The sequence below is a fragment of the Drosophila simulans genome, chromosome 2L (genome assembly GCF_016746395.2).
Source record: "Drosophila simulans strain w501 chromosome 2L, Prin_Dsim_3.1, whole genome shotgun sequence".
Taxonomy (NCBI): Eukaryota; Metazoa; Arthropoda; class Insecta; order Diptera; family Drosophilidae; genus Drosophila; species Drosophila simulans.
The window spans coordinates 6,342,600-6,367,828 of record NC_052520.2 but is presented as its reverse complement, the minus strand read 5'-3'; the positions used below and the strand labels follow the sequence as shown (position 1 = coordinate 6,367,828).

At 48.7% G+C, this 25,229-nt stretch overlaps 5 protein-coding genes and 2 long non-coding RNA genes across 8 annotated transcripts in view; 3 read left to right on the top strand and 4 right to left on the bottom strand.

The window, feature by feature from the left end:
* Window positions 1–9,063, top strand: part of LOC6731206 (neurotrimin) — a 33,725-nt gene extending 24,662 nt beyond the window's left edge. The window contains exons 5-10 of one of the 2 annotated variants that reach the window (XM_016178899.3): window positions 580–738; window positions 796–924; window positions 991–1,141; window positions 6,067–6,209; window positions 7,548–7,718; window positions 7,799–9,063. In XM_016178899.3, coding sequence (XP_016023750.1) covers window positions 580–738; window positions 796–924; window positions 991–1,141; window positions 6,067–6,209; window positions 7,548–7,718; window positions 7,799–7,986 — 941 coding nt within the window. In that variant the 3' untranslated portion in view covers window positions 7,987–9,063. Of the gene's footprint in view, window positions 1–579; window positions 739–795; window positions 925–990; window positions 1,142–1,209; window positions 1,349–6,066; window positions 6,210–7,547; window positions 7,719–7,798 lie in introns of those variants that run through there. The other variant, XM_016178898.3, reaches the window with a different exon arrangement.
* On the top strand, window positions 1,310–5,752 carry LOC27208599 (neprilysin). Its single transcript, XM_016184165.3, has one exon. It carries the CDS (start codon window positions 1,310–1,312, stop codon window positions 3,275–3,277), a length of 1,968 nt encoding a protein of 655 aa, XP_016023751.1. The 3' UTR covers window positions 3,278–5,752.
* On the bottom strand, window positions 3,434–5,687 carry LOC6731205 (membrane metallo-endopeptidase-like 1). Its single transcript, XM_002078328.4, has one exon. It carries the CDS (start codon window positions 5,555–5,557, stop codon window positions 3,503–3,505), a length of 2,055 nt encoding a protein of 684 aa, XP_002078364.1. The 5' UTR covers window positions 5,558–5,687; the 3' UTR covers window positions 3,434–3,502.
* Window positions 9,064–9,504: 441 nt separating the features above from the next.
* On the bottom strand, window positions 9,505–14,448 carry LOC6731203. Its single transcript, XM_016179656.3, has 3 exons — window positions 14,233–14,448; window positions 11,485–13,496; window positions 9,505–11,418 (listed from the first exon to the last, which is right to left on the bottom strand). The coding sequence occupies exons 2-3, from the start codon at window positions 13,282–13,284 to the stop codon at window positions 9,628–9,630; spliced, it is 3,591 nt and encodes a 1,196-aa protein (XP_016023748.1). The 5' UTR covers window positions 13,285–13,496; window positions 14,233–14,448; the 3' UTR covers window positions 9,505–9,627.
* On the top strand, window positions 13,505–14,102 carry LOC120284238. Its single transcript, XR_005543448.1, has 3 exons — window positions 13,505–13,568; window positions 13,647–13,953; window positions 14,036–14,102. It is a non-coding gene; the product is annotated as an uncharacterized LOC120284238 (long non-coding RNA).
* A 2,120-nt stretch (window positions 14,449–16,568) lies between the features above and the next one.
* Window positions 16,569–19,020, bottom strand: LOC6731202 (neprilysin-1). The gene has a single exon (XM_016179655.3). The coding sequence runs from the start codon at window positions 18,621–18,623 to the stop codon at window positions 16,665–16,667; it is 1,959 nt and encodes a 652-aa protein (XP_016023747.1). The 5' UTR covers window positions 18,624–19,020; the 3' UTR covers window positions 16,569–16,664.
* A 3,276-nt stretch (window positions 19,021–22,296) lies between these two features.
* On the bottom strand, window positions 22,297–23,712 carry LOC123327205. The gene is made up of 3 exons (XR_006541757.1): window positions 23,406–23,712; window positions 23,096–23,345; window positions 22,297–23,038 (listed from the first exon to the last, which is right to left on the bottom strand). It is a non-coding gene; the product is annotated as an uncharacterized LOC123327205 (long non-coding RNA).
* Window positions 23,713–25,229: the final 1,517 nt, after the last annotated feature.

The window sequence follows — 25,229 nt, the reverse complement described above, 5'->3', positions numbered from 1 at the left end:
TGGGATTTTCGACCAAATACAAAAGAGTTTCCCGGGCGATTGAAAAAATCCCTCAAACAAAGTGAATGGCAGGGGAAGTGAAACTGATGACAACTTGATGAAGGTTGCCGCATCGATTTTTGAATTAGCAGAATGATTCCTTATTTCGCCAGGAGCAACGGATTCAAACGGATTTCAAATCTGAATCTGGATGCAAAGCTAATTAGGCTTAAAGTTACGCAGTGACTGTGAGTAGAACAAGTAGTCACTGGGGAGTGAGCGCATTGGAGTCAACAATGCGTGAAATGTTCCTTTTTTCCACTTTCTAACTGCCTTGGGGAAGTCCGACTTGTCTGAAGGGTAGCTCCGTTAAGCCAGTTATTAGCATTACAAGTGCTTCTCTTTGAAAGGGTATTCCCAAGTCTCTGCAGTCCTAGGAGTGTTTTTCACCGGTTTCCGCTTTCTTGGCAACGCCATTTCCATGAAAGTAGAACTTTTCACTTCTGTCCTTTGCATTTAAATCGAGCTTTGCACGGTTCCGTTTAGTTTTTGGGTAAAATACTCCCCTAATGTCCGCCTCTCGCTCTCGCCATCCAATAGTGCCGCCCAATATAGACGACGCCCTGACCTCCAGTGACATCATCGTGCGCGAGGGCGATAACGTTACGCTGCGCTGCAAGGCGAAAGGTAGTCCGGAGCCGACCATCAAATGGAAACGCGATGACGGCAACAAAATCGTTGTCAACAAGACGCTCGAGGGTGAGTCCAATCCTTAGACCAGCCTCTGGCATGCCATTTACCCAGAAATGATTGCAGTGCACGACTTGGAGACGGACTCCCTGGAGCTGGAGCGGATTTCGCGACTGCACATGGGCGCCTACCTGTGCATCGCCTCGAATGGAGTGCCGCCAAGTGTGTCCAAGCGGATCAAAGTCAGCGTGGACTGTAAGTCCATTGATATCCTGACTTAGTTGGGTTTACTTATAATGATTTATATATATTTCGTTTCAGTTTCGCCCATGGTCTGGATACCACATCAGTTGGTGGGCATTCCCATTGGATTCAACATCACCCTGGAGTGCTTCATCGAGGCGAATCCGACCTCACTTAACTATTGGACGCGCGAAAACGATCAAATGATCACTGAGTCATCGAAGTACAAGTAAGTTGAAGTCATCGTGCTGCTGTTTTTTCACCTCTCGATTGAGGATGTTTTGGATTATCTCTTAGCTGGATTATCAGCTGTGGTCACATTATATTCCACTGATATGACGAAGTTCGGCCAGTCGCTTCCAGCAATCTTGGCTCTCGGCTCAGTTTGCTGACTGCGATGTGGTGGATTGCCTGCCTGTTTATTGTTCCTATTTGCGCTGCTCCCACAGCCCAGAATGTCAAGGCGCATCCCAACTCACGGCTGATGAGCAACATCCTCAGCTACGTGGCCGAGGATTCCAGTGCGTGTGGCAACTACTTTCAACATGCCTGCGGCAAGTATGCAGTGCGTCACATCGACGATCCCTTCACGGAGATCACCCAGATGCTGGACCACAAGGTGAACGGGAACCTAGTCCAACTGATGTACGAGCTGCAACAGCGCTCCCAGTCACCCGGCTTCAACGAGTCCAGTGTGGAGGCCAAGGCCCTGCGCTTCTACCGCACCTGCCGCGAAGCTCCGCAGAGTACACGCAAGATGGAGCACTACCTTAGACTAGCCCCTCCTGGCGAGGCAATCAAGTGGCCCCAGTTCATGCCCAGCGGCAAGCCCTGGCCAAAGGCTCAATTCAAGTGGATGAAGTCCTTGGGGCACCTATACCGCTATGGTTTTACCAATGTTCTGGTGAACGTGTTGGTCTTACCGAGCTCTGAGAACAGTAACCGCTTCCGACTGGACATCAGTATGCCCAGTCTCGAAGGGGAGGCGCAGCACCTGGGCGATTTTCTAAGTACCCTCGCCACTCTCCAGGTCATTGGTGTGCCGACGAATAGCGTATTACCCCTTGTGCGGAAGATCAGAAGGCTGGAGTCCGCCATACGGGTCCTAACCGAAGTGGACGACGATGATGAAAGCGCGACTTGGACTTTGCGCCAGTGGGAGTACAAAACCGGCTACGCATGGCAGGACTTCGTCGAGTCAATAGTTGGCCACAGTGTCTCAAAACACTACTTGGTGCAGGCCCAGAATGCAAAGTACTTCACGGGCCTTAAGCGGCTGATGGACTCCACGGACGCTGAGGTGGTGGCCAACTACATCATGACCCGATTCATGCAATACCTCATAGACGACTCCATGGATAGCAATGAGCACATCGAATGCGTCAAGGATGTGCGCCGCACCATGAACCTGGCATCGAACCTGCTCTACAAGGAGCGCTTCTTGGACCCGGCAACACTGCAGCAGTACACCCAGGAAGTTACGCAGGTCTTTGACCAGTTGCGCCGTCAGTTTCTACTGCAAATCAATGAGAATCGCCTTGGGCTGACTAGTGAGCAGAACAGTATGGTTGCCACAAAGGCTCAGCATATCGTTCTCAATATCGGGAACATGCCAAGAGGTCTTGACCATCGTAGCTTTGTCAGCCGGCACTATGAGGATCTTGTCTTTCCGCTCGCTGATTTCGACTACGCACGGGAACATCTTAACCTGCTGGAGTTCCGCACCAGAAAGCAGGTTTTACAACTTGACCAACGTGCTCCGACTCTCGACGAGTACTTCTACTTGGCGGATCCTAACACGGCCATGAGCTCCAGTCCCTACTACCTAATGCGACTAAACGTCATCGTTGTGCCACACGGACTTCTACAGGAACCATTCTTTGCAGCGGATAGCCACGACATATTCAAGTACAGCCTGCTGGGATTCGTCCTTGCCCATGAGTTGATGCACTCCGTCGACACCACGGGTCTTCATTTTGACAGATATGGGAACGTACACGAAATTGGACCGCAGATATCCAGTTCGCCGCGCTTTGAGGCGGGTGTGCAGTGCCTGAACCGGAACAATACACAGTATCTGGACGAACGTATTGCGGACATTGCCGGACTGGATCTGGCCTATTCCACCTACTTCCAGAACAACTCGCGGATGAGTCTAACCGATTTCACCACCATTCCGCCGCAACAAATCTTCTTCCTCAATCTGGCACAGTTCTTCTGCGGCAACGGGGATCCAACGAACTTCGTTGATCACGACAACGACCAGATGCGTCTGCAGCAAATGATTAAAGGGTTCGCTCCGTTCCACCAGGCTTTTGGTTGTCCAGCAGAGAGCAATCAGCCCGAAAAGTGCCAGCTGTGGTAAATGGATTCAAGTAGTGCTACATCAACTGAGATTCGGATCATTAAATTTTGAAATCTAGTGTATAAAACTATATTCAACAATAAACTAAATGGATCTGAAAAAAGTTCACTACCCAATCGGGCAGATACTATTACTCTGCATTGAAAACACTCTTCGTTAGGTGAGATTTTATTTATTCATCACTGGATCCTGCGATGTCCGGAGGGAGAGATGGAAAGAGAACCATTACCAGATGCGGCATCGCTGGCTGGCCTGCATCTTGGCCTTCTTATCGCATCCGAACTCCCTCGAGAACTCTTCAAAGTTCGCCAGCGTCTGCATCACACGCAGCTCATCCGCGGCGTGCTTCAAATGAGCCTCCGACTGAGAACGCGGACTGAGGACGGGCGTCCGACCGCAAAAGAACTGGGCGAAGCTGATGAAGAATAGCTGCCGCTGGCTGAACTGCGGCATCAGAGGATCCCTGGGCTCCCGCTTGTCCCGCACCCCGAAGAAGGTCTCATACGCCAGCCGCAGAGCCACAAAGTCGGCCAGCTTTTCGTCGATCCACTTGGAACCGGTGGCCATCTGCTGCTGCAGACACTGGAGTCCTTGTCGAAACTGTCGGCTAGCGCCGATCTCCTCCACGGGCCCCATGATGTTACCCAGTGCGTCGTAGTCCATTCCCGACATATCGAATCCGTGTGCCAGCTCGTGGGCCAGGACGAATCCCATAACGGCGTGCTGCTGCAGGGCGCTTATGTTTCGATGCCATATGGGCAGTTGGAGCAGACCGTGTGGCACCAGGACCAGATTGCGTGGTCTGACATACAGGGGCGACGAGTTGCTGGCCTCCCAGCTTTCCGACAGGTAACTCAAGTTGCTCCCCGTGGAATTGGCGAAGTTTGTCACGTTTATGTAGAGCAGATCGTGGTTCGCCTCTGCGCGTTGGCGCAGCAAGACCAGCTGGTTGCCGTAGAAGGAGTGGCCGCTCAGGTCGACGCGGACGTGGTACTGCTCCACATCCTCCATTTCGTCCGGTTGAAAGAAACCCATCTGCAGTCGAACTGCGTGCAGTTTCTGCTGCAGGATGTGCACCAGTGGTGGCGATAGCCTCATCCGGTTCTCGGCCAAGATCTGGCCAAATCGCACCTTCAAGCGCTGGAACAGTGAGCGGACGTAGGATTCGGATTCCGGGTCGGAAAATTGCTGGCCCACCAGCCAGCTACTGGCCAGAGGCATGGCCCTCCTGAGGGCGGCCACGCACTCACCTCGTGAAATGTCCGCGGGTCCCTGTTGCTTAAGGAAGGCCAACCACTTGAGCATGATGTAGCTGCAGACGGTGTCCGGGCTCTCCGATTCCACCAGGTCGCTGAGTGCCCTGAGGTACGGAATATTCTCGATGATCAGTGTGGAGCGCAGATCCAGCTCGGAGTCGATTCGCACCTGGCGCATAAAGGACAGCCAGCGTAGCTGCGGCAGGTACGAGTCCAAGTAGCCCAGCTGCATTTCTCGCGGTCCTTCGTCGTCCTCCAGCTCCTGCAGGCGGTGCAACTTCCGCTCGAAGTCGTCCACCTGGCGAGCCAAGGCGTTGGCCGTGCGCTTTGTCTGTCCGATGTCCAGAAGCAGTTCGATCATGGCACCTTCTCCTGTGGGCTGCGTCTCCTGGCGACTCGGCTTGTTCACATAGATGCTGTAGTTGCGCGAATCATCCCATCGCGGCAGGACCTCCTCCCGCAGCAGCACCCCGTTCAGTCCGTGCAGACGCAGTCGACCCAAGGTCGTTATCCAATCGAACTGCTCCGGACGCCAGCCACGACCCACCGATGGCCACTGCGTGGAGTTGCTGGGCGGCAGGAGCTGCAGGTACTTCTTGAGGTTGTACGGCTTAAGGCGCTTACACGAACGGTAGTAGAGTCGCATCTGCTCCAGAATCGAGGAGTCCGACTCGGTGGAGCTCTCATTCCTTCGCCGCAGCAGCAGCTCCAGCCTCCGGTTCACGGAGTGGTCTATCAGTCCCAGGGTGTCGGTGGGCAGCAGCTGACCCTGATACCGCTGCCGATCCCTCGTCCAATCCCTGTCGCGCAGGGAGTGCTGTTCCTGCTGCTGGATCTGCCAGTTCCCGCAGGCATACTGGTAGAAGTTCTCGCAGGGACGCGCCTTCGTGTCCATGTAGCTCTGCAGCTGCTCGGCCAGCATTTCCTGGACGCTCTGGGGAGCGTTGGTCTGGCGACAGGCGGTGGGCGTGGTGCGCCAGGCCAGCGAAAATATGAGCCAGGCCACCAGGCTGAGCTTCAGCATGATGGTTTCGACTGTGACAAATTGCAACTGGCCGGACTACGATTCGCCCGGATCGCGGAGACTGCGGACTAGAGCAGGCCCATCGCCTGTCAGTCATCATCGTGGGAGGAGCAGTGGATCCTAGCTATATGTGCACACCCAGTACTTGACCTTTCTTTTTTTGAATAAATCTTCGGATGCCTTCTTTTCCTGATATTCCAGTAAAATGGTTTTTATAAGGCTAAAGTTCGATGGACTTGATCCTAGATACCCCACTTGGTGGCACATTCTGCAAAGCTTTAAACACTCGTAGGATATTATATTATTTGACTTTAGATCGGATCTTCAGTACCTGGAGCCACTGTACTCTGTAGGCTAGGTCGCATTTTGATTAGACATAAGTGCGCGCTTATCAGTTTCACCTTGGCCTTGATACCCGATTGTGGGCTGTTGTGGAACTGACCCACAATGAGCACAATGGCTGTCATTGAACTTGCCTCACGCTGATGCCTCCGCCTCTCCACTTTCAGAACCGAAACCATTCCCGGCCATCCGTCGTACAAGGCGACCATGCGGCTCACGATTACCAACGTTCAGAGCAGCGATTACGGCAACTACAAGTGCGTCGCCAAAAATCCTCGGGGCGACATGGACGGCAACATAAAGCTGTACAGTAAGTGACTAGGCTATATGTCTTATTTATACCCTTTGATATTGCGCCACAGTCGCCGGCAAACGTATATGTACACCCCACTCTAAATGGGCGCCAGTATTTTGGGTGGGATTTAAACATGAAACTCTGACAGTTCCTTAATTCCAATGCACGCAGATAGAAAGGTTAATTTTGCGGGATTTTTTATAGCAAGATTAGATTTTGATATTTAATAAGGAAATGACGCGTTTAATTTGTCTCACCGACGTTTTTCTTCATATCCTTGCCGCCAACGGGGCGTATGCGCAATCCTCACAACCGGCAATTAGAGCCACTGCAGGGTCAATAAAGTGTCAATATTGTGTCAATTTGCTAAATTACTCCCCAGTCACTGTTTGGGCCATTAAAGCCCAGCTCGGCAACAGCGATTCCGATTACAAAAGTTCATAAAACAAAATAAAATGCCCGCTCGTTGGTGGTGAGGTGGTGACAAAAACCCAACGCCACCAAGAATGGCGAATGGTGAAAATACAACTTAATTTATATATACACGGTTTTCATTCTGCTGCCACAACAATGGGCTGTGTTGCCCATCGAAAAGTGGGTGTCGTTCTACCAATTAAAGGTAACAATGGCCGCATCGATAATAGAAGGGGCAGCTCCGACAATGAGAACAATGAACCTGTGACAATTTTATTGAGTGGTCAGGAGGCGATACAGTCGCCGAAATGCGCCGTCAACCAGGCATTGGAGTGGGCTATAGTTTCGTGATTCCCAGCCGAGGCAAGGCCAAGTGTCAAGCCCAATAAATTTGCTCTACAAATTGTCTTCAATAATGCCAGCGGAGGGCAGCCAGCCGAGAAAAGGAACCGAGAGTTGTGAATCCTCCCCGGGGAGATGGCCAAGAAATTGAAAAGAATCGGGGGGTAAGGGCGGGCCAAAGGGATTGCACTGAATTTACGATGGCTGATAAGTGAAGACAATTCGGCTGGGAAACCGAAAATATCTGTTTAGGAATCGAGCGGAGGACGGAGGACTTCGGCACTGATGGGGCGCACATTTTTGGGGCAGGACTGGCTTATAACTCACTGTTCATTTAAGTTGTTTATGGATTGTTTCCGATTGAGCAATCCACTTTTGTTCGGTACCGTTTTTTTGCCGCTCTTACCCCTTACTTTAATTACTACACTGACAGAAAATAGCTTAAATAATGCAAAAAAATAAATGTAGAATAGAAAAAGGATTCTTTTTCGACATGTAGAGTTACACTTGCCTCATGATTCCACTTTCATGCGACAGCTCCTATATTTGTTGTGTCAGTTCTAACGCTTATGTACTGCAATATTTCTCTCCGTGTAGTGTCGAGTCCGCCGACAACACAACCGCCGCCCACAACCACAACGCTGCGGCGGACGACAACAACCGCGGCGGAAATCGCACTGGACGGCTACATCAACACGCCCCTGAATGGCAATGGCATTGGCATTGTGGGCGAAGGACCCACAAATTCGGTGATTGCGTCCGGCAAATGTGAGTAGTGCCCAAATGCATAGGATGTTGATGTTGGCAGAACAAATGCAGACGTTGCACTTTTGTTTATCCACTTGCAGCGAGCATTAAATACCTATCGAATCTGAACGAGATCGACAAGTCGAAGCAGAAGCTGACGGGCAGCAGCCCCAAGGGATTCGACTGGTCCAAGGGCAAGAGCAGCGGGAGTCATGGCAACCTAGTGGCGTCCAGTTGGTCCCTCATCTGCTGCATCCTCGCGCTGCTGGCGACACACTCGTGTGGTTGAGAACTATGTGCGATTCCATTTTAATAAAGTGCCATTACAAACAGTCGAAATGAAAGGTGTAACGAAGCCGATGCATACGATTAGCCATAACAACTGTGTAATTAATTAAGCGAATTGCAATTTGCAAACGTTAACGAAGTCAAGCTCTGGTTTTCCCCGCAACACCCTCTGCAGCCCATTAATATTTGATTACGTTTGGTGGCGAAAACCACAGCGTGTTTTTAGGCAAACAAAGGTACCAAATTAATCAAGCTCGCATATTTGTTCACCATTCGTTCGGAAGCACTCTTAAATATTTTCTAAACATTCGTTTGGTTTTAAAACTAGTATCAGTTTACATCCATCGGTTAGGGTATGCGAAGAATGTTGTAAAAAGCATTTCGGCCGAGCCAAAGCAAACACATGCGATGCAAACCAAAGCACATAAATCCTGGTTAGTTAGATATAAAATCAATTAATTTGCATAAACACAAGTGGGAAAAAATAGTATACCCTTCGAATGATGCCAAATTGTTAAAAAAGAGAGCACTACTCACCTCCAAGCAAACTGTAAATAAGATAAAACCCAAATGCAATTGTAAATTATGTACTCGTTATAGGCACTAGAAATGAATGTTCATTTGTACGAGAGTAGGCATCAAACCATTTCAAAACTAGATATTTAACGGGAAAGTGAAAGGCTTAAATACTCTGAAAAACAGGCACCTAAAATGCATTAATCAAAAAACCATTAACCTAAATAGGTAACTAAGCAAATATGAATTACGAATATTCACGATTGAAGCGCCAACTGTTGATACATAATTTAGTTAGCCGATCAGTTAAGAAGGGTTTACAGTTGAGAAATAATCGAGTTGCCATAAAGCCAAATCCAAATATGTAAGTTCTAAACTACTCATACAGAAATATATATATATATATATATTTAAATACCTACATATATCATAGGCCTTAGTTTGTGTTTCTTAACGATAAGAGTGATAATGTATATTTATTAACTTGCTCCCCGAGCGGAACAAACTGGCACTGCGAAAGAAACAAATAAAATATCTATGTATTTGGGATTGCTTCTTAAAACTAAAGTGACTTTTATTTTAGTGATGAACAATATAACTATTATTTTGTAAGGACTTATTTGAAAGGCAAAAGAAAGTCAATGGCAGTTTTATTTTATGTTGAACAAGAAACCAGTTATTGCATTAATAGCTATCAGTTTTATCTAATACCATGTTTGTGCAGCACTTTTGCAGTTGAAATTGTTATTGAACCGAACCCAGCTACTCCTTTTGGCCCCAAACGGATTCCCTTGGCCACTGGAAGTGCACAAACATGGTATCCTTGGCCAGGAATGTCTGAAGTTGATGCAACAGGAGCATTTGCTTGATGAGGGCAAGAAAAAGAACCCATGTGCTTGCCGGAAACGTGATGCTTGCCAGACTCCTACGTGCAAGGAGCTATGCCCTCCAGGACACAAGATTTTGTTGGACTATGCATGCCCAAAGAAATACACTGAGTGGCTTTAACATTTCTCTTTAAAGTTTATTATCTAAAATCTTTGTAACATTATATGTTAGTGTCTAGGAACTAATTGGTTATAAAATCTTAAAAAAAAGTCAGATCCCGATGAGGTAGCACCATCGCTCAGACCTCCACGGCCCTGCGGTCCATCAGGGTGTCGAGAATCTTGTCCATGTGCTCGCTGCAGTTGGCCAGGCACACATCCGCATACTCGCTGAGGAAGTACATGAAACTCTCGAGCTGCTCCATCGAGCAGCCGCGGAAGCCATCGTCGCGTCCAATGTTGTCAATGGCCCGGATGATGGAGCGCAGCTTGTGGACATATTGCGGCGTGTTGCGGCAGTGCTCCAGCGAGGAGTCGGCCAGATTGGCGGGCTTGGCGTAGCCACGAATGCGCTGCTCCACACTGCGAAGCTTGGACTGCTGCTGCTTGAGGGTCTGCATCATTTGCGGCACGGACATGGCGGGTATGGCGGCAGAGGGAGGAGCCTTGGCGAACAGCTCGTCCAGGGGTACCGCCTCGTATTCCAAGGAGAAGAGATCAGGCGAAAAGGACAGCCTACCACTGTTGTTTCCGAAGCTATCGGACTCGAACTCCGTCTGATCCAGGTCACTGGTCTTGATCGCCTGGTTGGCACTGATGCTGCTGTTGGGCCAGGAGTACTTGCTGCGCCCCTCCAGGCCATTGCTGGCACCTGTCTGCAGACCCACCAGCATGCTGTAGCTGCTCTCGATGGAATACTTCTGGGTGGTGGGCCAGAACTCCGGCACGCTGCTGAACTCGATGTGGTCCACGCCGAAGCGCAACTCCGACTGCTCTGCGCCGAGGAAGGCGAACAGCCGCTCGATCTTCTCGCTGGACATCAGTTTTCCGCTGAAGGGCACTGCGAGATCTCCGCTGGCGAACCAGTAGTGGGAGCAGCCCTTCACACTGGGCGGACGCTCGGGCAGCGACTGACGGTCGGAGTCGGAGCTGGCAGCTCCACGAATGAACTTGTGTCCATCGATTCCGAAGGCCAGGTCACGAGTCTCCCAGCTTTTCTGAGTGAAGATCTCGTACAACAGTCGCAGGCGCTCCGGGCTGTTCTTGAAGATTTCCAGGGAGACCGTGAAGTCGCCAGAGGTGATCCAGAACATTGAGTGCGCCTTGCTGGTCGGACTCTCATCCTGGGAGTTATCGATCTCGACAGTCGGGGCATTGGCGAAGAACTCCCGCTCGCTGCACGGTGTGGAGGGCGAGCTGGAGGTGGCGTCCAGGTCGAGCGGATGATCCTCCCGGATCACTTGCATGGCCAGGGAACTGCGGCGAGGGCGCTCCTGGGTGAGAATCGGACTGAACAGTTGTTGTTGCGCCGGAATTGATGCCTGGCGTCCCTTAACTGGCGTGGAGAAACCGGAGGGCTTCGATTCCGTGGCCCCAAGCGAAGATCGGCGTATCGGACTGTTGTCCATGGGATCGTTCGAGCATGTCTCGAAGCCCTGATCCACGAAACTGTCCCGCATGACCTGTACCAGGGATTGCCTTGGAGTCTGACTAGGAGACTGATCGCTGTCTGCATTCGGTGAGGGAGATGACATCACGGTGAGGGTGTATGCCGACTTGATCTTCCGGGGCGAGTTCAAGTGGCGCATCAGTGACTTATCCAGCTCAATGAAACTTGGCTCGGGCATGGGAAGTGGGTTACAGATAGCTCCGGACTTCTTCTTGGCCGCTCCTAATAGCGGGGGCTTGTAATCTGAATCGGAGTCCGTTGAGGTTATTGCTGTGGCCTCGACAATGGAGTTCTCCTTCTTCCAGGTGAGAGTTCGGCGCATCTTCTTCTTGCGTGGCGGACGCTGGGGCTTGGCGAAATCAAATTCACCTGTCTGCAAGTCATCCTTGGGCGTCTCTGGCTGGGATTCGTCGCTGGTTATCTGTGATAGAAAGTTAAGCACAATGAGTCCACATTCATGAATCCACTTATTAAAGATATCACTTACCTTGGGGAGTGTAGACAACCCGGATTCACTTTCCTCAGCCTCGGATTGCTTGCAGCTGGATGCACTGGAGGTAACTTGGCTTAGACTGGGTCGTGGGGCTGGCACTGGCGGCGCCTGGCGCTTAATGCGTCGCGGAGTGACTTGGACGATGGGATCCTCAGCTGTATTCACCTCCTTCTTTTCCTCAACTTGTTTCTCCTTCTTGGACTCGTTATCTAGCTCCAATTTGGCGATGGCCTCCTCCAGAAGACGCTCGACGGCGGACTTTTGGCTCACATCCTCCAGAGTAGCGGTGCTCGGCTCGAGTAGCGGTTGCTCCAGAAGATCACCCGCCTCGGTGGCTATCTCAATGGTCTGCTGACCGTCAGACACACTCGTAATATCGAACTGGACACCGTTCTCCGAACTGAGCCAGCTGTAGAATAGGGTCTCGAGGTGTTCGTTCTGAAAAAACATTTGACTATCCGCACCGGTGCGCTCCTGTCGAGTGCGTCGGATCTTCTTGGGTGGCGCATAGGCCTCCGTTGGCATCATGGTGCGAATCGCGGCGAGGTTTCGCTTCTGGGATGGCTCTCGGGCATGCTCATCGCTCTGACGATCTAGGCATCGGCGGGGTCGTGGCTGTGGAGCTCTGCGCTCCGGACTTGGCTTGAGGATCACAGTCAGTGTGCTCACATGGAGCTGGGAGGTGCATGTCTCTGGCTTGCTCTCAGTCGTCTTGGGGGGAGAGGAACCACTAGGCCGTGGTGGCGATCCAGGCTCCAGGATACATTTCGCCTCCAGCTCCTGGGCGAGATGCTTGACACTGGCTTGCCGTTCAGCCACCACCTCCCCTCGTGCCACCTGTTTGTTTACCTTCTCCTTGAGATCTGCGGCATGTGCGTTGAACTTAGGGTGCTTGGCTGCCATGTCACCGATAAACTTGTTGAACAGCAGGGCTTTGTCCTTCACGCTCAGCTCGCGGAAAACTTCCTCGGCCACCAGGCAAGGTCCTTGAACTGGGGACTCTAAGGGCGACACCAGGCGGTTCTGTGCCTTGACCTCCGGCGACATCTCATTTTGCAGCTGAACATACTGTGGTTCCTCTGTGCGTCGCATCACCTGGCTGATCTTCGAGTTAAACAGTTGGGCCATCTCCTTCACCTTCATGGGCAGCGAGGCGGATGCCTTTCTGGATGCCTGGTATGTAGAGCGTGGCGTCTCCATCTCCGGCAGCTGTTCGTATTTCTGCTTCAGCTCGCTGATCTTCAGGTGGCCACTACCCACCTTTGGCTTGGGCGGCGTGATCGGATCCGTCTGGAGGGCCAACTTGGCAATGGTGCTGGCCACTTTACCCGTGTTTCCGGCTGCTTTGGTGGTGCCCAGTGTCTTTGTTGGCGTCACAGGTACCTCTTCGTCGAAGTACTTCATCAAATTTTCGATGCTGGACAAGTCCAGGTCGGTAACCTGAACTCGGCGCGGTGATCCAAATGAGTTTTGGTGCTCCAGGGCGGTCAGAAAGCGATCGTCATCCAACGAGGAAATCTCGAAGAGTTCCTCCCTGGTCATCGTAGCTCGGAGCAGGCCACAGGCGGTGCTGGCATCTCCATGGCGGCCGGAGCGACGACGTTCCTCGATCTCAGCGTTCAGCTGCAGTAGCTCGCTGAGATCCTCACTGTTCATGGCTGCCGTGTCCACCACCATCTGGTTGTGCTTGGACGGGTTGTTTGGCGTGGAATTGCTCAGGACCATTTTGGAAGTAGTTTGCTGTCTTGTTGTTGACGTTAGACGTTTCAGTTTGTAACTGTGGCTTTCTGGCATTTTGCTAATGGTTTATATACAATGATCAGGTAGAATATGGATTGGGTGCAGATTTTATTGCCCACCCACTACCTCAGATTTTCCTTAATCCACCTAGCAGCGATCAGGTAAGATTAACAGCCGCAGCTGTCGGATCGATGGATTTTCCTCGCGCTAACCGTAATTTAATTATTTTCGCGAACCTCTCCGCTATAAATATATATCCAGGTGAACTGAAACAATGGAAACAGGTAGGTAATATTAGGTCTGTGCAATAGATCACTCTCCCTTTTGACTTGAAAAATGTAAGGTTCTGGAAAGAAGGATTCACTCGAAGGACAGCTGACGGAAAGTCCTTAAAATTTAAATTCCAATTATTGCAGTAACTCAGCGAAATCAACTCCCAGCATCATCATCATCATACTGCAGCCGAACGAATTTTCCCGGAAAAAAGCGAATGTTAACAAGACCCAAGCGAATTGCAGCCACAATAAAAATCACACACTGAAAATTCTTCATCTGACTATTGCTGAAATTTGGAGCGAAAACGAACCGAATTCAGGACCCCAGGGATAAACACAACTTTGCTTGCAGTTTGCCACAAAGTGACTTTCACACCGACGGAGCCGTAAAATGAAATCAGGGGCTGAGATTTGTGGATGCTCAGGTGGCAGAGGTGGAGCTGATGAGGTACAGAGCCACCATGATGAGTTCCTTGATGGGATATATCTTTTAACTGCATGATATTTAAAGATTTTATCTTTAATTTTAGTTTTAGCAAAAGGAAGAGCATATGTTTTATCACTAAGCTGAAGGTTTTTACATGGGAAGGGTATACGTGCCTACACAGAAGCATGGACTTTCCAAATATGCCAAATTTTCAATACTACAGCGTTCTCTAACCCAAAAAAGGGCTGGCTATATATATAAGTTATAGTTATAACTTAAGTTATAAGTTAGTTAACTTACTTTGTTAAGGATTTCCTTATTGAATTATAGAATATTCCTTATAGAATATTAGGCAACACGGTATTTAACAAACACACAAATTCTTAAACAAATTACAAATTAGTTTTGTAAACACAAGACCATGATAAAGCGTGGTTATTTGCGCCAAATAAAATACATTTACATCGATCTAAGACTCATTTTGCCGGCTTAACGGAATTTCACAGCTGATAATAAAGCCAATCACCACGAATCCGGAATCAGCTGATGGAATCAGCATCAAAGCTCAGTGCTTTTTAAACCGTAAACTAATAATCTAGACTTTAAGTATCATCAATATGGAATCAAGAAAATGATTAGAATGTCAGTAACTCATAGTTCAGATAGATAAGTTAAACTGCTTACAACTCAATGATTCGATAAATACAAGCGGCTTGCTCCTGTGGCCTGAATTCTATCAGTTGTGACTTTATTGGTATCTGAATATATTGCTATTTATGCCAAAAGAGGCACACCAAAATCATTCAAATGGACAGTAGTTGGTCAGTTGGCAAATACCCCAAATGACAAACAAAGCAATCCCCCAAATTCCATTCGACGGTGAAAAACATTTACAAACATTGTGGTCGCCAACAGCAGCAGCAAAAATTTAGTGGGTGCTTTATGATAAACTCATGTGGCTGGCTGGCGTTCCATGGTCCAACTGGGATGGACGGACGCAGTGGTTCCACTTGCTAAGTAGCCACCGCTTCTGTCGGCGACACCGGAACGCGAATATTTGGTTTCAGATTTTGGGCACTCGATTCCGGGCAATGCAATTTTGAAAATCCGAACATGGCGGGGGGCATGGCTTTATCGGTGCGGGTTAATTAGACATTGCCAGTTCTGTAATGTTGGCAATTATTTCATTGCCGCAAAATCCGTTTACTCGCATAACATGCCCACAATCGTTCTGAATGACGCTGCGCGACTTGTAATTTCATCAGCCCTATCAGGTCGTCTGTCTGTCTGTCAGTCTGTCTGTCTTCCAGTGCGCCACCTTCGCTGGCGAATCAATCAATTCCGCACAGACCCACATACACACACATACTTGCTCCGCCGAGCCAGCGCACGTGACATGGAACCCCGAGTGGCGGGCAAGACCGCCGGCATCCGGGGGTCAAGGAACGGACCTCAGCCGAGCCGAGTGGAGCACCGCCGTGGCGATCAGAAGCAGCGAGTTTGTTGCTGGCTTCCGACTCACACCACACCATGCGCAATTCGCTGCTCCGATTGCGTCACTCGGCTTTCCGCGTTCCGCTGGCCAAGCGGTTTATTTTAAAACTAATTATAAGGCAGCCCAAATATAATGCACAGCCGCTTTGAATTACATCAATGAATGAAATACAGCACTGATAAGCCGGCCGACGGAAAGAGGAACTGCTGGCTATATCGCACTCAGCATAATGCAGCCGCTTTGGATGAGCTCTGGAATTCAGACTGCTAAAGATGTGTTATCCATTTTGCTGACTCGAAACATACCAAATTGGAACCGCAGAATATTGATTTAGATGACTGAGCCCATACCCTATTTCACATGAGTAGCTCGAGTGTCTCGAGGCATTCGTTCTTTATCGCAGAATCAATTCAAGTTCCCCGTTTGTAGTCCATTTGTGGGGCAAAGACAAACAGACGGTCGCCCATTCATCGGAAACAACCACGATTCGGCGGGGCTGACCGCTGTTTGACACGCGGCTCACGCGCTATCATCCCGGCAGGTTGTTAATGGCCCATTAATGCGGTTGCCAGGCGAACCCGACCACGCTTGCCACGCGCCTTCAAGACCCACGCGGCGTATGAGCGATTTGCGCGACGACCTTCAACAAGTTGCACAGTGCAACAATTCGCGGCCACCGACTTGGGCCCGGGACTCGGAATCGAAGTCGGATTCTGGACTCAGTCTTGGTTTCGCTCTCTGGATGGTCGTCGCCCTCTGGGCTGCCGACTGCTCTGCACAGGATGGGTGTTAATTAGCAAATAAATAAAAGCACGCCGGGTAACACATACGCACACGTGAGTTCTTCTACAGAGGAAACCGGCAAAAGTTCAAGGTGCACAAACAGAGTCGAAACATTTTGTACTTTTTAAATGGTTTTCGCTCACACTGTTAAATTTTTCGACTGAAGCATCCAATTTTTCTATTTTCTCTGCGTAGGTGTGAGCACCTACCCCCCTATTCTTTCAGTGCCTGACAGCGAACATCCTGGAAGGGCATCTACTGCTCACCGATGTCTAGTCTATCACGTTGCACACGTAATTGAAAATTAACTCAGTCCGTGTCGGAAAATCCGCCCGACAGATGCGAGCCGCATACGCAATTGCTAAGCATAGAAGTTTATTCACAATACTTGGGTTCCTAATTAAAGCTATACACCGACTAGCAGTGGAAGTCACCGACCGTCTGAGGGCATCCCTCACCAGAAGGGGCACTGGTCCGCGCTGGTCATCCCAGAGCCAACGTGGCACCGGAACACCTCTGCAAACTGCGGCACCTGGCCGAGGGCGTAGTTCAGACGCTGGCTGCCGGAGTCGTGGTACTGGTCACCCTCATCGCCGCAGAAGAAGTGGGCGAACTGGAGGAAGTAGAGGCGCCCGTTGCCCGACCGGGTGAGCCAGTCGCCACCGTAGGTCTGCAGGGCCAGTCGCGATCCGCTGACGTCGGAGGTGCGCTCGTTTAGCATCACGGCGCTGCTGTTAAGGCATCCAACCGCTTCGTTGTAGAGCTCCACTTCGCCCAACTGGTCGCTGAAGTTACGCAGATTACCCTGCGCGTCGTAGTCCACCAGGTCCGTGTCGAAGGCGTGCATGATCTCGTGGCCCAGGGTGTTGGCCAGATCGCCATAGAGCAGCGCTGGCCAGAAGTTGGCATCGAAGAAGGGACGCTTCACGTAGGAGTACGGCACGAAAATGATGTTGCCCAGGCAGTAGAAGTACGGCGTGGCATCGATGTTGTCGGGAAACTCGGGCGTGTGCATATTGAAGCTGTACCAGATGTCCCGCTCCTCCTGGTCCGAACTGCTTTCCAGATCGGCGACGAGCGTGTAGTAGTAGAGCAGGCTGTTCAGGTGATTCTCGTAGAAGTCGCCGCCCACGCTCCACCGTCGGTCGCTGTCCGAATAGAACTGCTCCGTCACATTGGGCGGCAGGTTGCCCACGTTGATGCGCATCTGGTGCACCTTTGCCTGCAGCGATTTCACCAGATCCTGGCTTAGATTGAAGGCGTTGTGCTGCACCCGCAGCTCCAGTTGACTCTGCAGCTGCTGGAAGACGCTGTGGATGACCAGCTCGTCCGCGTGGCGGCGCCGGGAGTAGAAACTTCTCTCGTAGACGTAGTTCATCGGCAGGTAAACGGAGCGGCGCATGTGACGAATGCAGTTCTTTCCCCGCGATCGCTGGCCGGACTCCCAGGTGGCCAGTGGATTGTGTGGAAGCTCCAGCAGGTGGCTAAGGAACCTTGCCAGGCTGTAGCGATTAAGCAGGAGGGAATCTACTGTATTGAGGTACTCCACAAGCCCCTCGATGGCGTCCAAGTCGTCCACCTGGAAGACGTGATTCCCGGGCACCGATCTGCCGAGCTGTGTCCTCAGCGCCTCGTCCCACTGCAGTCCCGGCACCTCCGTCCGAATCTGATCCAGACTGTAATTCCGGAAGGTATCGTCCGCCGAATGGGGCTTAGCCAGTCGCACTAAGTTGTGCTCCAGACTTCTGAATTGCTCCTGCAGCTGGTGGAGCGGTGGCCAGGAGGAGCCATCCTGACTCAGCGCATCATAGATGTCCTGCGTGAGACTCAGGTTCAGGTGGCGATTGTGCGGCAGCAGGAAGATCATGTGATGGGTGGCGTTGTACCAACGTACTTCTACTTGGACGTAGTGACCGTGGTAGCCGTACCGCCCTAAAACCGCCAGCAGGTGCATCCAGTGTGTGGAGTTCAAGGAGGCGAGCAGATCCCGGTCCAGTAGTTCGATGTATCGCCTCAGATCCGGCTTCTCCAGGGCGATGCATGACTGGTAATGGGCCAACACCTTGGCGTACATGGGGTATCCGTATTCTGGGGCCCTGGGATTCCTCAGCAGTCGGAGGAAAAGCTCCTCGTACTGGCGGTTAATTTGCGATTCGCTGATCATCGTGGCGGTTGTGTGGCTTCCATGCTTCGCCCGCCATTTTCCGCAGGCGTAGGCATAGAAATCCTCGCAGGGATTCTTTTCGCTGTCCACGTAGGACATCAGGGTATCGATGTGCTGCTGATTGATCGTTGAATTGCACTCTCCGAGGTACGGACAACTCTGTTCCGGATCATTTGCCTTGACCGGCACGCTCGAACCGCAGGTGGCACTGCCCAGCAGGAGGAGGGCAGTCCACAGATTTCGCACCATTGCTCCTTGGATTTACTATCGGGCAATGGAATAGCTGATCTTTCCGCACGTTTTTTTTTTTTTTTCACTTCGGCGAGTTTCATAAGCTGCACCTGTGCTGCGGCGCCTTAAAAAGTTCTTTTCTCAGGTGCTTAGATACGATCATTTCAAAGTAAAGCTGCTGATTGTAGTATAACCCGACGAGTTTGGCGATTCCGATTCCGAATCCGATTTATCGATGCTTCAGGACGTGTGTTGCGCGTTTGCCGCTTGCTCAAATTCAACTAAAATCTCGTTTCACGCGGTTTCGATTTTATGTACATATATTCCGTATGTCGTATGCCGTATTCGCATTTGTGCTCTCTCATCGCCGCTACACCAAATATTACCCACACTACCCCACTTGAGGGGTTTCTTCCGACGACTGAGCTTGTAGAATTCTTGCAGCTCGGCTCTTTTTGCTTGGTTAGCTTATCAGCGATTTAAATACGTATTTTCTTTTCGGCATTTGAGTAGGGGGCTTATCTACAAAGTCTACGACAAGACAACAAAAAAATCTACAAAGTTCAAACGAAGTATACTAATTCATTTTGTAAACTTTATTTCATAGTCGCGTTTTTGACATTAGCTAAGCTAATTTCAATGGGGGTTACTTATATGCTTATCGCATAAATACTATATAGTTTAAGATGAAAAATTCCAAAATCAACCATTAATGGCTGGGTTATTACCGGCTATCTTCTTATCTATCACAAGGAAATAGCTGGATTGATTCATTAATGCAGCTAATTGATGAAGTGCAGATTAATAAATATAATCACATTTATGCAGCAGTAATATTGTAATCATTGAAAATGATCTAATTGGTTGAAGAAAGCGCTTCCGACCTAATCAAGCATACAAAGTCTGACAGGCAGACGAAATTCGGTGAATCGACCCGAGTAGTGATCCTAATCAATTCGAGTCAGTAGGCCCGTTAAAAAAAGAGGCGTCAAATTTTTCGCAAACAAAAAAATTGTTATCTTTTCAGAAGCTGACCGGCAAATTTCATGTACATACTAAGGAACTTATTACGTTTCGGTTTTTTCAGATGTCCACTTGAGTGGGTAAGTATCAATTTGTCGTAAGAAAACGAACACTTTTTAAAAATTAAATCAATTAGGCCAGAAAACTCGCAAGCTTAACCGCTTCGGTGCAGGAAATCAACATTTACATTTATTTCCGTTCCGGTTCACTTACAGGTAGTGAACCGGTTAACCTTCGGCTACAGATTCCGGTTCTAAACGTTTACCGTGCCAAAATCGCTTTGCCGCCCTAAAAGTATGCTGCACTTTTTGTTTGGCAACAATTAGAATTTTTTTTGGTCCGTTTGCTTAAATTGCTGTAAATAAAACATAATTTTTTTTGAATTTTATCGTTGTATGGAAGTTTACGTTTTTTGTTTTTGAAGCCTTTAAAGTGATTACCTAACTTAATACATATGTTTTTATTTAATACTAGTATTGCATAAACGCCTAATCACTGCACTGAAATCCCACACTCACTTTGTATTGATTAATTAAAAATAATTAAATTGCAATTAAGCATAACGGAATGATGGAGCACTCGTTTATAAACCCATTTGTGGCTCAGTAAAAATTTCATAAAAATTGATTAATAAATTTAATGCCTGTCACACTTAAACAGGTGAAAACCCTTGTTATTAATCGGGCGACCGAATGCAAATTTATTGGAAATGCTTTAAATTTGTTTATGCAGCTAGCGCCAAAGATAATGATATTGCGAGGGGGGATCGGTCGGTGGCTGGCCGTGTGTGTCAAAGAGAAAATCTGGCGAAATTATTTATATTAAAAATTTCACGTTTTCGGCACATACACATACATATGTATATGGCAAACCTACGAAAACAAGAGAGCGTGCGGCCAAAGCGTCATAAAGTATAAAGCGAAATATGCAATTTAATTTATTAATTTATTAACAAGCGCGCCAAACGAAAATTAATCTCTCCAACCCCCTTCGTCAGCCCACGCCACGCCCCTTTTCCCACGCCAAAGAGACTCGAAAAGAATGCGAGTCGTTAACGGTTCAATGGCAACGCAGCACTTCCGCAGCTCCAACGGCACAAACATCCCCAGTCCCATCCCCATACGCATCCCACCTACCAACCCCATCCACATCTCCGCCAGAATCCCAGTGGCAGCTTTGACCGCTTCACTGCATCGCCGCAAAAGTCGGAGGACGGACCATAGTGGCGCCTCGATGAATTACAGGTTTCATTTTTCAAGAGCGCTGGCCAGGAAAGCCGTATTTACATACATCCCTCTTTGCGGAGATAAGAGCCAGAATTGTTGGTGAAAACGTTTCCTTTGATCTTGGAATTTGTCACTTTTATAAAGAACTTAATGTTATTTCATTTAATTTCCAACAATAGTGATAATTTATGAAACACATAGTTCAATGTGCTAAATATCTAGTAATAAAATGTATTACTCATATACTATATATACTTATATATATATTTATAGGCCAACCATTGCAAAGATTACATATATATTTAACAGTCTGCTCAACTGCAGTGTGAAAATCAGAGCATAATATTACATCGCTTTTGAAATCATAGAGCCCAACAAGATATCGAAATTTTCGGACCAAAGTGCCACAAATAATTCAGCACTCGAAAGTAAGCAATCATTTATTGAAATTTGTAGCAGTCAAGCGACGATTTTTGTTTGCAATCGCAATAGTCCTGCAAGGACGAGGATCTGCAATTAACCAACACACACACACAAACGTTGGCCTCAACAATTTTCGAACGCAGCACTGTGGCGATTCATAAACGTTGGGCTATCGGCGATTTGTATGTTTTGGTCAGTTGATTAATATGGCAGCTGTAATCAGGACTTCACTGAGTGTATGCGTGTGTGTGTGAGTGTGCGTGTGTGCGATTGACTAGGCTGCGCTTGTGTGCACTGATTGCAGGATATGAGCAAACATCAGTGGCACGCCGGACCGGATGCGTGGCGAATATTTCAATTTCGGAGCGTGCTCGAGAGCAGCTCAAGTTGCAGCCGTTTTAATTGCCGCCCCCCAAAAGGCAGTCCCTCGAAATTTTTTATGCTCGTCGTCACTCGCCTACTGCTACCGCTCGTTTGCATATTTTCTCCGGGCCCAAATAACGCGCCACAATTTTAATTAGTTTTAACCAGCGCCAAAAATAAAAGAAGCCGACAGCAGGGGCCAAAGTCACGCAGCCTGCTGGTGATAATGTCTCGCCGCATAACTTTAAAAATCCGTTGAAGAGCCGGATGTTGAATGTTGGATGTTGGATGTCGGATGCCGGAGGAATCAGAGGAGTCGAAGGAGCAGTGCCACGGGGTCATCTATCTAAGAGCAAATATGTGCGGGAAAAAACAACATGAACCAATACTCGGCAGCACAAACTCAACGCCCAGGCATAAACATATCCGTGATGGCCGCTCCATGTTGGCAAACATGTGAGACGGCAACGTCGTCAGCGTTGATTATTGTCAAACAGAGGGCGAAGAAAAACGAAGGACAGTTGTCGACAGCATCAACAACAAGATCTGCTTGGGTCGGTAGTCTTGGTTCCGAAATGCCAAAGGAAACAACCTACGGGCCAGACAATACCCTATACACGAACCGGAAACAAAATGCTTCCAGCAAAAATCTGATTTGAGCAAGCAGTTCCTTTGCCTCTCGAGGAAAAAATCCAGCTTCCTTTAGCATGGAATGGTAATTTTACTGGGTATCACCTATATTACCATACTCATTGTGCTGCAGGTGTGCTAGTAGACCCTACTCGACAATATGGCAGCTGATTTCCTAGATACCCACAGAATGTAGCATACGTTCCTACTGTCCGACGACCTCCAGTCCACCGGATGTGCCGCCCAAGCAGAGACAGAGCCAGAAACACAGACACCAAACGGTCACGGGGCACTTTAACTGGCTCTTAAAGCCAAACGATGTGAAGACCCGGCACAAGCAGCAGATCCCAAACCGCCGGCACATCCACACATGTGCGACCTGCCAGGCCTTGTGAACGAACGAACCTCGGCGCTCCGCCCGATATCTTGAAGCGTTTTATCGCCAAAAGCCCCTCTCTCACTGTGGCTTTTATTTGTCAAACAAAGTATTTTTATTGGCTTTTTAGGAAGGACCGCTCCGCCCCGCTCCCGACGTCAACTGACGCCTCGGCCTGACAGGAGCAGGGATGGTACCCTGGAAATGGAACGGGCAGTGGAGGCGAGCGCGTGCTCCTTGTCTGCTAAATACTCGACACTTGGTATGTGATTGAAATAATGCCGGGCGATAATCCGTGCCTTATTAAACGGCCCTCACATCGGCAGTCACGGCTGGATTTGGGTCTGGCAGGTGACTGGATATGGGCTCGCACACATGTGCTGTGCTAGAACCTAATGTAAATCTATTGCTGCGACACTTTGACAGACATTCGATTTTCAATTTCTTACCTTTGGCTTATCAACACTCCATAGTTCACCTGAATTGTCCACTTTATGGCCGTGACAAGAAGAATGGGTCTTGTTCTTAAGTTTACGATGCCAAAAGTGCTTAAGTTGTGGCTTCAAATTAAACAAAATTACCTTTAGATGGAACACTGTTTGCAATATGGCCAGAAATTAGTATAATAAGAGATAACGAAACACCCTGGCGAGGAACAAATCGAATGCAAACAACCAAATTGTGTGGCAGGGTGGCAGGCTGTTCCGATATGAAAATGCGTTAACATAAAAGGCAGATTCGATTAACTCGTGCGCATACCGCGTGGGGCGGAGATTAGGAACAATACTGAAATCCAATCAGCACCCCAAATGGGGGCGGCTGGGAACCGAACCGACATTGAAAATTAGATAATTTACAGCGCTCGGCGGTTACCCCACCGAGAGCACGGATCCTATAACTCGCCCGTATTTGCAGCCAGGACCGCGAAAACCGTGACACACCGCCAAATTTGCCAACGAAGGGGAGCTCGTGAGTTGTGCGTTGCCACACACAGTGCAAATATTAAAATTTTGATTATCGAGATAAAAAAAGAACGCCTCTCTGATTTAATTTTTGATTGCTGTCGTCTATAAAAAAGTCAAGTATACAAAAAATGCACTCAAAACACCACTCATTATTCTATGGACAGAGGTCAGGGCATGTCCACTCAAAATGTGAACTGAATCAACCCTTCATACATGAGATGTGGCGCCCCACGCACACACGTGTGTATGGACACAGCGCTTTCGGCGATAAAGTTAATTTGCTGATTACAAAGTAACCTCTTCGTCATAAATTATGGGGCCAAGTGATAGGAGGTGAGGCGAGTCCAGGTCTGGTTGGACGCTGTCCAGCACAACCGTAGTCCTGGTACACACATTCGACCATATAGAGCATATATATAGAGTACACACATTTTTCATCAAACCGAGTCGATGTACTCCACCCATTTGTCCGCCAGTCTGTCCGTTTAAAGCAAGCAAGTCTATAAGTTACCCGTGAAAGCTATTGAAAGTAGTTAGAAAGTAGAAACAGTCAGAAACGACAATCTTACAGAAGTCTCATTCAACCAAGAAAGGTTGGCATTTCTATTGATGTATATAAGAGATTGGTTTCATTAAATTGACGCTTTCATTATTAATAATTTACCACGTTTAAAGAGTTACTGATATTAATGCTATGATTAATTTATGACCTCTCAGCTACTAGAGTTGCGCTGCAACAAATAACAATACACGTAGTGACGAAGCGCACTGCGTAAACGTGTAATTTTTTGACCATAACAAGTGCTTAAATGCTAAAAGTGCACTCATAGCTTAGGACCTTCTTAATGATTGATTTAATAGAATTGGTCAAATTTTACATCAAACATGTTAAAAGTTATAGCTGTGTAGTCAGGTGCTTGCTTTGAACACATTCGGCTCTATTTTAACCTGGCTATCTGCAAGGGTAAGAACAAACAAAGTTCATAAAATGTTTATTTTAAAAGGAATCCAAGAAATGCCATTTCTCTGATACCTTCGCTGTTTGTTCAGTTGATATCCCCGGAGGAAAGTGGCTTCACCTGGTGCTAGCAGCTCCTTTTCTACGGTTCAAGATAAAAAAGCTGCTGTGGCGCCTACAATAAGAACAACCACTGGCACTAAACTGTTAAAAAATGCAGGCACAAATATTTGTTTCTGGGTTTGTTTGGTTGCTTGTTTGCAAAACTAATGAAATTTTTGCCATATTCGCCGGGCGGTGCCCGACCCCAAAACCATAAAAACATAAAATCTGACCGCAAAAAATTAAAAGGAGACCGCAAAAAAATCGACGCCACCTTGAAAGCGAGTCCCGGGTAAGGTAAAGAAATCCGAGGCAAAGATGGCCACCGGAGTCAGAAGGGCCGGGAGTCAGAAGGCAAGTGCCAAAGACAAAGCAAGTGAACGAAGTCAGAGCGCTCCAGCTCCAGATTATTATGTCAAGTCACGTTTATGAGCGTAATTTCGACAAGACCCCTTCCAATCCCGACCCGCTCCGCCAGACGCAGCCACAATCGCCCCCAGCTGCACGGAGCATCGGGCATGCCCACATCCCCATTCCCATTCCCGCCCCCATCCAAAT